The sequence below is a fragment of the Rhinopithecus roxellana genome, chromosome 9 (assembly GCF_007565055.1).
Source record: "Rhinopithecus roxellana isolate Shanxi Qingling chromosome 9, ASM756505v1, whole genome shotgun sequence".
Taxonomy (NCBI): Eukaryota; Metazoa; Chordata; class Mammalia; order Primates; family Cercopithecidae; genus Rhinopithecus; species Rhinopithecus roxellana.
In genome coordinates, this window is record NC_044557.1 from 53,416,522 (window position 1) to 53,429,958 (window position 13,437).

At 34.5% G+C, this 13,437-nt stretch overlaps 1 protein-coding gene across 1 annotated transcript in view; it reads right to left on the bottom strand.

Moving 5' to 3' along the window:
• The window catches only part of LOC115899603 (beta-defensin 108B), a 53,725-nt gene extending 40,488 nt beyond the window's left edge, over window positions 1-13,237 (bottom strand). Inside the window, exon 1 of the mRNA XM_030937496.1 lies at window positions 13,170-13,237. Coding sequence (XP_030793356.1) covers window positions 13,170-13,237 — 68 coding nt within the window. The remainder of the gene's footprint in view (window positions 1-13,169) is intronic.
• Between the last annotated feature and the right edge of the window lie 200 nt (window positions 13,238-13,437).

The window sequence follows — 13,437 nt, forward strand, 5'->3', positions numbered from 1 at the left end:
CTTAGCACTTGTTTTTGACTCAAAGAGTATAGATCATCTTGGTTTATCACTAGGTAAAATCTTCAAAAACAAATCATTCTGTAATTACATGTGTGATGTGAAATGAGGCATTGGTGATGTCTGAGTGGTTTTTAGAAAAATGTCAGCAATTAGAGGAAGCTTTCTGTGATGTGACACTAAAATATGACATATTCCTGTGTATACCAGATAATTGATGTATTTTTTTTTCAGGATACCTGCTGGCAGGGGTTATTTTCATCCCAACCTATTACCTTGGTGATTACATAGTAATGAATATGATCCTCTTAGAAAGGAGAGAAAGAATTTCCTAAATTAAATCACTCTGACTGGCTGAGTCATATTTTGGGTGCAACATTAATCACAATTTGACCTTCTCTAACAGTGCTGTTTGTAGACTATCACCACCTTTCTAATAAGCATATAAAATAATTCATTTTTAAATTGTCTCATATCAGTGAAGTATGGGCAATGTGTTTCTGCAGAGGGTACATTTTTAACGAATTCATGATGGATTATTGAGTTACAGTATATCTTTACAAATGAGAAAGATAACTCACAAATGGCTTAGCCACAAAGATAAATGCCATAATAGTTCATTTCATATAGATTGGTGAACCTAATATTCTATTGCATTCTTCATTCTTCAAAATTCATTTCCATTGAAAATTTTTCCATTTATGCACCAAGACATTAAAACAAACAACAGTCACTGTACGTCAGAGGAAAGCAGCCAAATGAAGTAAATCTAAAAGAAAAACAAAAAGGCTCTGAAGCCACTCCTAATGCTTTTCTTTCCTATGTGTGAAACTGTCCTGTTTGAATTAATAATCATAGAGGTCAGTCATTTTAAAGCTGATGTTCAGGCCCCCTGAAAAACTGAAAGCAATGAAATTAGATTTTTTAAAACCTATTTTTCCCATGAATTTCCATAAGTTGACTTAAAATAGATTGAGTATTTTAAAACAGAAAGCTTCTTTTCTCAACAACTGTATTAGTAAAGACACAAGAAGGAAGAAATCCCTGGGTAGGTTCCTCAAACAACATTGTGCAATATAGTTAAAGATTTTGACCATAGGTAATCATTATTTGCAATATGTTTTCAAATAGTGATTACTAAATAAACGCGAACTCAAAAGAAATGGTTTTCCAAACAGTGCACCTCAGTTCAAATTTCAATAAAGGTCTTATCACTCATCAGTATGCACTATTTTGTGTGAATTCAATGTCTAAGCAAGATAATTTTCCTCATTTTTAATGTCTAAGTTCTTAAGGTAAAACCATATATTTTGGAACAACATCTTAACACCACACTCAATTATTTATAATATGAGACCACCATATCTTAAGAAAATCTCATCAAAAGGTCCTTAAGAGTATTTAGTAACTCAGTCCTCCTGGAGAGTACTCAAGATAGAACATCTTGATATGGAAACATATCTTGTATTCTACAGCAAATAACATTCTAGCAAGGTCCCACATGTGGTAGCAGAAGGTAAATTTTTAAAGAATTTGAGATAGGCTCCAAATTTATGTTTACTCAGAAATCATGTTATAGCAAAAAACAAAACAAAACAAAACAAAACAACAAACAAACAAATTAAGCATTATCTAAATGTAATGCCAAGGGATGTATGCTCCCCACAAGGTCCACTTTCAAAAGCAAGAAATAGTCAAACATGGTTGAATATAAACGTTCTTGATTAAACTGCTCCACTTTTAACTCTTATGCTCTTTAAAATCTTTCTTAAAGGTACTGGTAAACTTACCTCAATAAGTAACCTCCACACCTCAATAGATTAATTTTCATAGCATTATGGATAATTAAGGCCATTATAATGCCTAAAGAAGATGATTACATACATCAGTTCTTGTTGAAAAATAATTGTAGATGAAGACAAAGACAGAGCCAAAGACTGAATCAAATTTATACTCCAAGACAAATGCTGAATGTCTTTTAAAAATAGTTTCCCTGATCTGAACTTATTTTTTCTTCCACTTGCCTAACTCTAAAAATAAAATAGCTCTGTCCAAAAATACATTAAGCTGAGGGGTTTATGAAGGGATCCTAACTCCCTAGATTAAACTCTATGATAGCCTCTGTACCTGTGTGTTATGTTATTTCATTCAATCCTCACAAGAAAACTTAGTGATAGGAATAATCATTCCAACTTTATGAAAATGGAAATAGAGGTTCAGAAAGTGTAGTTAACTTGCCAAGGTCCACAGCCAATAACTGAAAGAAGCAGTTATGTCTGTGTCCAAAATGTCTTATTCTCAGTACATCACATTGCTTCATAATCTAGTTATCTGGATTCTAGATATTGGAAGATGCTCAGAATTACGAAAATGTTATTTGCAACTGATCTTTTATAACTTATTCCAATAATTTTATTTACGTATTATTTATTGAGTGGCTACTAACTTCATATCAGATACCATGGTAGAGACAGTAAATACAACAGTGGGCAAGGTGTAGTGTCCACTCTCAGGAAACTTATAGTTTAGATTGGCAGAAAAAAAGAAAAGTAGAAAGACAAAATAATCACAAGCCATAATAAATGCTAGAAGCAAACAAACAAAAAGGTAAGCTAGAGAATAACAATGGGAGACCTGAATGTTTCAGGTGATTTTAGGGTGATCAGGAATTAGCTATATGGTCAGGGTCCTGCTGCCAATGCTGGGACATTAGCAACACAGGCAAGTGAGAAAAGAAAAAAAAAAAAAAAGAGAGAGAGACAGAGCTGAGACTCAACAGAGCAAACCCACATGAAAGACAAACCTGTTAGAAGAGAAATCTAGAAGGCCAACTATACTTACAGAAGAACCCAGAAAAATCTGTCTGGATGGAACAGGAAAGAGATAAAGATCTAAAACCCCTGAAAGAGATGTGACAGAGACCAAGCAAGGCTATAGGCATATTGTCAAGGAAACACCTCAGCCCTAAACAGGAATTGAGGTTCAGTGAGGCAACTGTGCAAAATCTACGAAGGCTGGACCCAAAACAGGGGGCCAAAGGAAGATGGGGTACATACTGCTAAAGGCATAAGATTCTATGACTGGTTGTCAATGAAGTAGCCCTCTGACATTGTTTCAATGTTCCCTCCAAAACTCACATTGAAATTTGATTGCCAATGTAACAGAATTGAGAGGTGGGGCCTTTAAGAGATGATGAGGTCATGAGGGCGCTGCACTCATGAATGGATTAATGCCATTATTGCAGGAGTGGGCTCCTGATTAAAGGATAAGTTTAGTCCCCATTTGCTTTCTGTTTCAGGCACTAGTTTCCCTTCTGCCATGGGATAACATGGTTCACAAGATGCCAGCACTTGGCTCGTAGACATCCCAGCTTCTATAACTGTGAGTGAAATAAAATGTTCTTTATAAATTACATAGTCTGTGGTATTTTGTTAGCAGTAAAAAATGAACTCAGGCACCTTGGAAGAGGGAGGGCACATCAGAATTATGTAACTAAGGCCAGGTTAGTGGATTTCTCATTGAGAATATAAACTTCTCTAGGATGAAGTTAAGGTCCTTGATATGACCAGGCTCCACCTTCTGAGATTTTGATCTGATTAGTCTAGAATGGACCTCCAGTAGTTTTTATTTTTAAATGAATTTTTTTTAGTTTGAGATAATAGAAGATTTATATGCAGTTGTAAGAGATAAGATTCTACGTATATTTTGCCCAGTTTCCCCCAATGATAATATCTGGCAAAACTGTAGCACAATATCACAACCAGGATATTGGCAATGATAGTCAATATAGAGAGCATTTTCCTTACTTAAAAAAACACAAGTTTCCCATTACATTGCCTTTTATAGTCACATCTGTTTCTCTTTTACCCTCATTACTTCCCTAATCTCTGGCAACAACTAATCTTTTGCAATTCCTATTTTTTTTAATTTCAAAGTGTTATACAAAAAGAATAATACAGTATGTCACTGTTTGGAGTTTGGTTTTATCCAGTCAGCATAATTCTGAAGTGATTTTTTTGAGTTATTGTGTGGACCAATAATTTGTTCATTTTTGTTACTGAGTACAGTATTCCATGATACAGATATATCATAGTTTAGCTATTCATCCATTAAAGAAATCTGGCCGGGCGTGGTGGCTCACACCTGTAATCCCAGCAATTTGGGAGGCCAAGGTCAGGAAATTGAGACCATCCTGGCTGACACGGTGAAACCCCGTATCTACTAAAAACACAAAAAATTAGCCGGGCGTGATGGTGGGTGCCTGTAGTCCCAGCTACTAGGGAGTCTGAGGCAGGAGAATGGTGTGAACCCGGGAGGCAGAGCTTGCAGTGAGCAGAGATCGTGCCACTGCACTCCAGCCTGGGCGACGGAGTGAGACTCCATCTCAAAAAACAAAAACAAAACAAAACAAAACAAAATCTGGGTTGTTTTTATATTTTGAGTATTATGAATAAAGCTATTATAAACATTTATGTACATGTTTTAATGTAAAATTAAGTTTTCATTTCTCTTGGATAAATGCTCAGGAGTGTAATTGCTGGGTCATATGGTTGCTGCATGTTTAGATTTTTAGAAAACTGCCATGTTATTTTCCACAAGGGCTGTATCTCTTTACAGTTTCACCAGCAATGCATAAGTGATCCAGTTTCTCCACATCCTCTTGAGCAACTGGTTTTGTCAATATTTTTTATTATAGCCCCTTGGTTAGGCATATAATGATGTCACTGTGGTTTACATTTGCATTTCCCTAATGGCTAATAATGTTGAACATTTTTCCATGAGTTTATTTGCCATCTGTATATCCTCTTCAGTAGAATTTGTCTTTGTGCCTTTTGATCATTTTTAACAAAATCATTTCGTTGTGGGTTTGTGTATGTATGTATATATTGGGTTGGTACAAAAGTAATTGTGGTTTTTGCAATTAAAAGTAATGGCAGAAATTGCAACTACTTTTGCACCAACCATATACACACACATTTATTTTATGTATTTATTTTTACTATTGAATCTTGAGAGTTCCTTATTACATTATGTGCCTTACACATAGTTTCTTGCACTATGTAGTTTTTCATTTTATCCTCTTAATAGAAATTTTCACAGAGAAAAGGTTTTTAACTTTGATGAGGTACAATTTATTCATTTTTTTATTTATGAACAATGCTTTTTGTGTCAAGTCTCAGAAACTTTTGTCTACTTCTAGATCCCCCAAATTTTCTCCTGTCCTTTTTTCTAAAAGTCTTACAGTGTTTTACATTTTTTAATTTAAGCCCATTATATATTTTGACATTTCTTTGTATAATGGATGAGATGTGTTAAGGTACATGTTTATGTCCATGAATGTTCGATTGCCCTAGCAACATTTGTTAAAAGGCTATCTTCTTTCCATTGAACTGCTATTGTGCCTTTGTCAAAATTCAGTGAGCATACTTGTATGGGTCTATTCCTGGGGTCTCTGTTCTATTCCATTAATCTGAGTGTCTATCCTCTGCCACTATGACCCATACTTGACTACTGTGGTTATCCTATTTCAGAACTTCAAATTGGATAGATGGATTTCTCCCATGTGACTCTTTTTTTTTTTAATACTATTTTATTCTTTGGCCTTTCTGTATAAATTTTAGAATAATTGGGTCTATATCTACAAAAAGGTCTTGTTAAAATTTTGATAAAAATTATATTAAACCTCTATATCAATTTGGAAAGAATTGTTTTCTAAACCATGAGCATGGTATGTCTCTCAATTTAAGTAGATCTCATATGATTTTTTTCATCATCACACTTGTAATGTTTATCATACAAGTCCTGTACATATTATGGTATATTTTTAACTAAAATCTTTTATTTTTAACAATGGCAAATAATATTATATTTTTAATTTTTTTGTTCAGGTGTCCATTGTAATTACACAAAAATATAATTAATTTTTGATTGTTGATTTTGTATCCCATGGCCTTTCTGAACTCATGTATTAGTTCCAAATTTTTTGTAGATCCCTTGAGATTTTCCACATAATCATATAAAAATATAGACAATTTTATTTCATTCTTTTATTGCCTTTATTGTATTTCCTTTTATTTCTTTTTCTTGCTTTATTACACTGGCTGCTAGACTTTCCAGTAATATGCTACAAAGAGCAGTGAAAGCCAGTAGCCTTGTCTTGTCCCAGTCTTAGGGGTAAAGCATTCAATTTTTCACCATTAAAAATAATGTTAGCTACAGGTGTTTCATATATGCAGTTTATGAAGTGGAGGGAACTCTGTTGCTATTTTTCTGAGACTTTTTAACATGAACAAGTGTTAAATTTTGTCAAATACTCTTTCTGTATCAATTGATATGGTAATTTTTTTTTTTTTAGCCTGTTAATACAGTTGATTGGTCTTTGAATACTGAAGCAGTGTTACATGTTTAAAATAAACGTCACCTGTTCATGATATACAATTCTTCTGATATATTGCTGCATTTTATTTGCAAATATTTTGATGAAGAAATGTGTGCCTATGTTCATAAGAGATACTGATTTGTAGTTAAATTTTTGTACTGCATTCATCTAGTTTTAGTAACCAGATAATTCTACATTCATAAATTGAATTTATTAAGTGTTCTCCTCTATTTTCTGAAAGACACTATATAAAATTGATGTTAACTCTTCTTTATACAATGGTGGAATTCTCCAGTGTAACCATCTTGTCTAGGACATTTCTTTTTTGGGTGTTTCTAAGTTACAAATTTAATTTTCTTTATAGTTAGAGGGCTACTCAAATTACCTAGTTCATATTGGGTGAGTTACAGCTGTTTGTGTTTTTCAAGGAAGTGGTTCATTTTGTCTAAGCTGTCAATTTTATGTGTGTAAAACTGTTCGCAGCATTCCCTTATTCTTTTGGTGTCTGCAAGGTAGGCTGTGATACGTTCTGTTTCATTTCTGATATTGGTAATTTGTGTCTTCTCTCTTTTTTTCCCTTGTCCATCTTGTTTGTCAATTTTATTGTTCTTTTCAAAGAAACAAGAATTTGATTTATTGATTTTCTTCTACTGTTTTTCTGTTTTAAATTTAATTATTTTCTAATTTCTGTTCTTATTTTCTTGTTTCTGCTTGCTCTGAGTTTCTGGTAGGAGATTAGATTATTATATTGAAACTTTTACTCTTTTCGAATAGACAAAAAGTTAAGTAAACAGATAAAGTAAAAAGTAATGTGTAAAGTATAAATTTCCCTCTCTTCATTGCTTTAACCATGTCTTATGAAATGTTTTATGTTGTATTTTTATTTTCATTCCTCTATCTGTGTTTAGAATCATTTCAGATAGTGTTATAATTTCTGCTTCAATGGTAAAACTTAGAAAATTTAAGTGTATTTTTATTTTTATCTTGAAACTTCCTTTTTGATCCATGGATTATTTAGAAGTGAGTTTCCAAGTGTTTGGAGATTTTCCTATTATCTTCCTGTTATCCTTTCTGGATTAATTATTTTATGGATGGAGAACACACTCTATATGATACCAATTCTAAATTTGCTGATGTTTGTTTTATGGCGTATCTAGGTGTACGTTCTGTGGGCATGTAAAAAGAATTTGTATCCTGCTATATTGGGGTGGACCATTGTATAAATATCAATTACATGCTGTTGGTGGATGTGATTTTCAGTTCCTTTACATCCTTGATGGTATTTAGTCTAGTTGCCCTATAAATTGTTGAGAGAGGGGTACTGAAGACTCCAACTAAAATTGTTGACTTGTCTATTTCTCCTTTCAGTTTTATCAGTTTTTGCTTTACATATTTTGCAATTCTGTTGATCAGTGAATACACAGGTTGGTTCAAATATAAACCTGTATTAGTAAATAAAGGTTTACTAAGTGTTAGTAAACCTAATATTTAGGATTACTATACCTTCTTGGTGGATAGAACCTTTTATCATTATATAATATCCCTCTCTGTTTCTAGTCATTTTCTTTGCTCTAAAACTTATTTCATATAATACAGTAGCTTCTGCTTTCTCTTAAGGAATGTTTTATAATATATATTTTTCCATTCTTTTATTTTCAATCTGTCTATATTGTACAATGAAGTGAGTTTCTTGTAGATAGCATACAGGTGGATGATTTTTTAATCTACCCTACCAGGTTTTCTTTTTTAATTGTGCATGAAGACCATTTAAATTTAAGGTAATTATTGATTTGTTAAGACTTAAGTCTGACATTTTATTTTCTGTTAGTTCTCTCTGTTTTAAATTTTTCTGTTTTCTTTTTTCTGCCATCTTTTATGATACATTGTTGATTTTTTATATTTTGGAACATTAAATTCATTTTTGATTTATCTACAGTGTTTCTAAGTGCACATCTTTGTATAGCTGTTTGACTGATTGCTTTGTTATATTACATAGATGTAACTTAACATCAGTCTTCTCGTGTCCCCATTTTCTTAGTTTGAGTATGTCTCCCTTTGCCCTAACCCATTTAAAATATAATTGCCTTAATAACTTCCTCTATCTGTGTTTAGAATCATTTCAGATAGTGTTATAATTTTTGCTTCAATGGTAAAACTTAGAAAATTTAAAAGAGAAAGAGATTCCATTCTATTTACTCATATTTCTACTTAATGTGTTCTTTAAGTATTAAGAACTACAAACAGGTGCTTCCAGATCAGGCTCTATTCTTTTAGTTCCACTGTCATTGAAACTAATGAAGCAAATATTTTGTGATGGTTTCAATGCCAAAAAAAATCTGCCATATGCCTTTTTAACTTAATCCTACAATTTTATAATGGTATGTAGAAAACTGAAGTTTACCAATGTTCTTTTACGGCTAATTTTATTATAAGTCTTCTGGCAGTTTGAAAAGTGGGAAGTAGAGGCTGGCTGCAAACAACAAAGCTGATATAATTAGTTTCTCACAGATCCAACATGAACAAAAGCATCAAGGTTGGTTTGCTTCTATTATATATGACACTTACTAATAAGCCATGCTATATATAATCTGAATACTTGTGTCCCCCAAAATTTATACATTGAAATCCAAACCCCCTAGGTGATGGTGTTAATGGAGGTGGAGCTTTTGGGAGGTGACTTGGTCACGAGAGTAGAGCTTTCATGAGTGAGATTAGTGCCCTTGTAAAAGAGGCCCTAGGGAGCTCATTAGCTCCTTCTGCCTTGTGAGGATGCAGTGAGAAGGCAGCTGTTTATGAACCAAGAGGGCTTTCACCAGAAGTCACTTTTGCCAGCTCCTTGATCTTGGACTTCCCAGCCTCCAATATTGTGAGAAATAAATTTCTGTTGTATATAAGCCATCTAGTTTATGTTTTATTACAGCAACCCAAAGGGGCTAAAATAGGACAGACACATGGGTACACTTCAGGTAAGGGGTCCTTAACACAAAAATCTATTTTCATTTATTTATTATCAATGAAATATAGATAGGTAGTCAGGTTAATTAAACTGTATTAGAATAATATAATAAGACTAGAATAACAAATAAGCCAAATGTGGTTTTTAATTTACTATCAGCAATCTGTCATTCTTTAATTATCCTATCATTTTATAGAAATGAATAGTTGAAAAAAATGTGAAGCCTGTAATTTATTCCACCTTAAGAATTCTTAGGAAGCAAAGCAATAGACAAATCTCTTAAGTATTTATGCTGTATATCAGTGTCATGTCTGACATTTGGCACAACGATTTCGAGGTCATGAAGGGTAGAAACTTAAAAAAAAAGACTAACATTTAAAAGTCACATGCAGTTTCTATCTCAGAAAGTAGAATCCTTTTTTTTGCTTTGAGAAACTGTTTTCATCCTAAGGAAACCACGTAATAGGGTCCTAAGTTACACAAAGATAAACCAAAGTATCTGCCCATTTTTTCTGTGAAAAAAGAAATAATAAAACTACCCATAATCTGAAAGCAGATATTTTAGAGAAGGAAGCTAAATGTTTGTTTGGTATAGTAATATCACTTTTATTGGATCAAAGTTCTAAGCCTTAAGCCTGCAGATTTTATTGCTTTTATGAGAAGAGTGAGAATGTTTCTGCAGGGATTTAGGTGACAGGAATAAATTCCTTTCTTTCTGGATCTTGGAATTGTTGAGTATTCCTAGAGGCAGGGGAAGGGGGTGAGGGTGGGGTTGGTGGGGATTTCTGTATTGCTAATGGAGGACTGAGAATTTGTTTAGAAAGTGCCTTACCTTTAAGGAAATCCAACCCTATAGGAAAAGTTTCAAAAGTTAGCTGATGGTTTCTACTTCTTCTTCTTTTTTTTTTTTTTTTTTTTTTAAAGGGTCTTCTTCTGTCACTCAGGCTGGAGTGCAATGGCATGTGGAGTGCAGTGGCATGATCATAGCTCAAGTGGTCCTCCTGCCCCAGCCTCCCAAGTAGCTGAGATTTCAGACAACAGGTGTGCACCACCACGCCCAGCTAACTTTTTAAATGTTTGGTAGAGACAGGGTCTCACTATGTTGCCCAGGTTGGTCTCAAACACCTGGCCTCTAGTGATCCCCCTGCTTTAGCCTCAGATAGGAGACCAAAGTGCTGGGATTACAGGCATGAGCCACCACACCCAGCCAGTTTCCATTTCTTAATGGAGAATTAGAGTCAGGCTCTATTTTAAGATTGTCAAAGTGGTAAGAATGAGAAACAGCCCCTGCCTACATTGCAGCAACCATAAGCAGAGCCAGCAATGATGAGGCATAGTAGCTTGATGAGGAAGCAAAGCAGATCATGAGGAAATTTGCCTCTCAGCACATGGATGCAGAGTATGAGGAACCACTCATACTTAGAAATGACTAAGGGGAACGATAAAGCCAACCAAACTCTTGGGATCCAAGATTTCTCGGTGTCCATTCTGGAGTGGAATTAGTCTATCTGCACTTTCAACAAGCTCCTGGATGCTTCCAGTGCAGTCAACACTGGGGCCTCATTCTACTGGAGGTCATAAGGCAGTGGTTCTCATGATTCAGGATGCTTAAGGATCTCCCGAGTGCATGCTAAAAAGACAGAGAGATCCCAGGCCTCCAGTCCAGAGAGACTGATTTATGTCTCTCATTTTAGTAAGCACTCAGATAATGCTGATGCAGACAGTCAAGACAACACTTTAAGAAAAATAGCCTAAAAACTTACAGCATTTTTATCAGGTATTAATGTGAGACCTATAGCAAAGAGTCAAGTCATTTCTCATATAAAATAAGACAATACGTTTTAGCTCTTTACATCTCTGGCTAAAACCTATTCTCTAATCAGTGATGACTCTGGAGCTTCATTTTGGAATAATTAGCTTAAATGTGAGCACTAGAAGCTATTATCTTAATGAATTCTTCTTAAATATCAATACAATATGTTCCTGTTTATATTTTTAAAATCAATAATAATTTTATTTTTTTCCTCCATCCACAATTTTTTTTTTTTTTTTTTTTTTTTTTTTTTTTTTTTTTTTTTTTTTTTTAGACAGAGTCTTGTTCTGTTGCCCAGACTGGAGTGCACTGGCATTATCCTGGCTCACTGCAACCTCTGCCGGCCAAGTTCAAGTGCTTCTCCTGCCTCAGCCTCCCAAGTAGCGGATTATAGGTGTGCACCACCATGCCCAGCTAATTTTTGTATTTTTAGTAGAGACAGGGTTTTGCCATGTTGGCCAGGCTGGTCTTCAACCCTTCACCTCAGGTGATCTGCCTGCCTCAGCCTCCCAAAGTGCTGGGATTACAGCCATGAGCCACGGTCACAATATGTTTTGAATGCCTACTATATGCAAGAAATAACGCATAATAGAGAACACAATGTTAATTTAAACAAACTTGTTTCAGGTACTTTAAAACCAGTGAGTTTTTAGAATTAGTGAACTAACACTTATTGGCCTTCTGGCTAAGATAAAGTGTAGATTAGAATTAGTGATCTAAAGATACCTGCTAGGTATTCTGTTCCATGGAAAATGTGTAATTATATAGGATTTAAAAATAAATATTTTCTTAAATAATGATTATGCACATAATTCCCTCCCTTGTGTACTGCAATTGGATTTTAAGTCCTTCATTTATACATTACTGTAAATCTTTTCTATTTGCTATTTTAATGATTTCCCTAATTCATTTTAGATAATTTGTAAATGTGTTTACTGAATTTTTTATATAATAACACTGTATCATGCTCAAAATTACAGTTTTTTTTTTTTTTTTTTTTTTTTTTAACTTAGCTAAGTCAAATTCTTTTTAAGGAAGAAAAACAGGTAGGTACCATTGTTAGATGGGGATATTGCTATTGGAATACATGAACGTTCAGAGCGACAAAAGCTAGTTTTTTCTTTGTTTGTTTGTTTGTTTGAGACAGAGTCTCGCTCTGTCGCCAGGCTGGAGTGCAGTGGCGCGATCGCTATCTCAGCTCACTGCAAGCTCCGCCTCCCGGGTTCACGCCATTCTCCCGCCTCAGCCTCCTGAGTAGCTGAGACTACAGGCGCCTGCCACCACGCCCTGCTAATTTTTTGTATTTTCAGTGGAGACGGGGTTTCTCCGTGTTAGCCAGGATGGTCTCGATCTCCTGACCTCGTGATCTGCTCGCCTCGGCCTCCCAAAGTGCTGCGATTACAGGCATGAGCCACCGCGCCCGGCGGACAAAAGCTACTTTTAAAAAATTCACTTCCAGAATGTTAACACAAGAGGTGTTATTTCAGATAGCTTGGAGTCCATTTCTTATTACAGCAGTGTAAGTATTTCCAGGAACAAGGGCTTCTCGTCTTAGAGTTCACATTTACAAACAACATTATAAAAGCATCTTTGAAATATGCTTCTCTGTTTTGACTTCAAATAAGATACTCATTCATGAGCTTTTAGAGGATTTGGTGAATTCTCAAATGTCAATACTGGACCAATATTTAAAAGGAACATTTAACTAAACTTTTTAAGTAAGTGGTTCACAAAATTGCTTGATATGTGCTGTGATAATTTTTACTCATTTTAATTAACTGCACTATAAATTGCCAAATTTAATCACTAACAGGATAATGCATGCTGATCAGATCAAAGGAGTCACATAAAACTGTGAGGGAAATGGAGTCAGATTAAAGCTATAATTAAGTATCTCTTCAGCGACAGAGGACAAATGGAAAGATAAGGTAAATCATTCAGTCAAATGTGGCCCCCAAAAAATGGTGGCAATCAGACTTTAGAGCATGAGAACCCATTAGCCAAATGATGAGCCATGTTCATACCAAGCTCCAAAAGGCTTTTCTAAGAACCATTTATCTATCCAAATATCTTCATCTTCAAAGTATTCCATTACTAAAAGTATTATCAGAAACTCTTAGCCTTCTCTTTTGGAGTTATCTGAATTTCGTGTTTGACTTGTTTCAGTAGACTAAATGGAAGACATGGGAATGTAAGAGAATGTAAGATAAAGGGTACATGTTATTTGTAAACAACATTTTGTCTTACAGTAAAAGGCTGACAGAGATACTCTATATTCAATGCCTGAGGAAT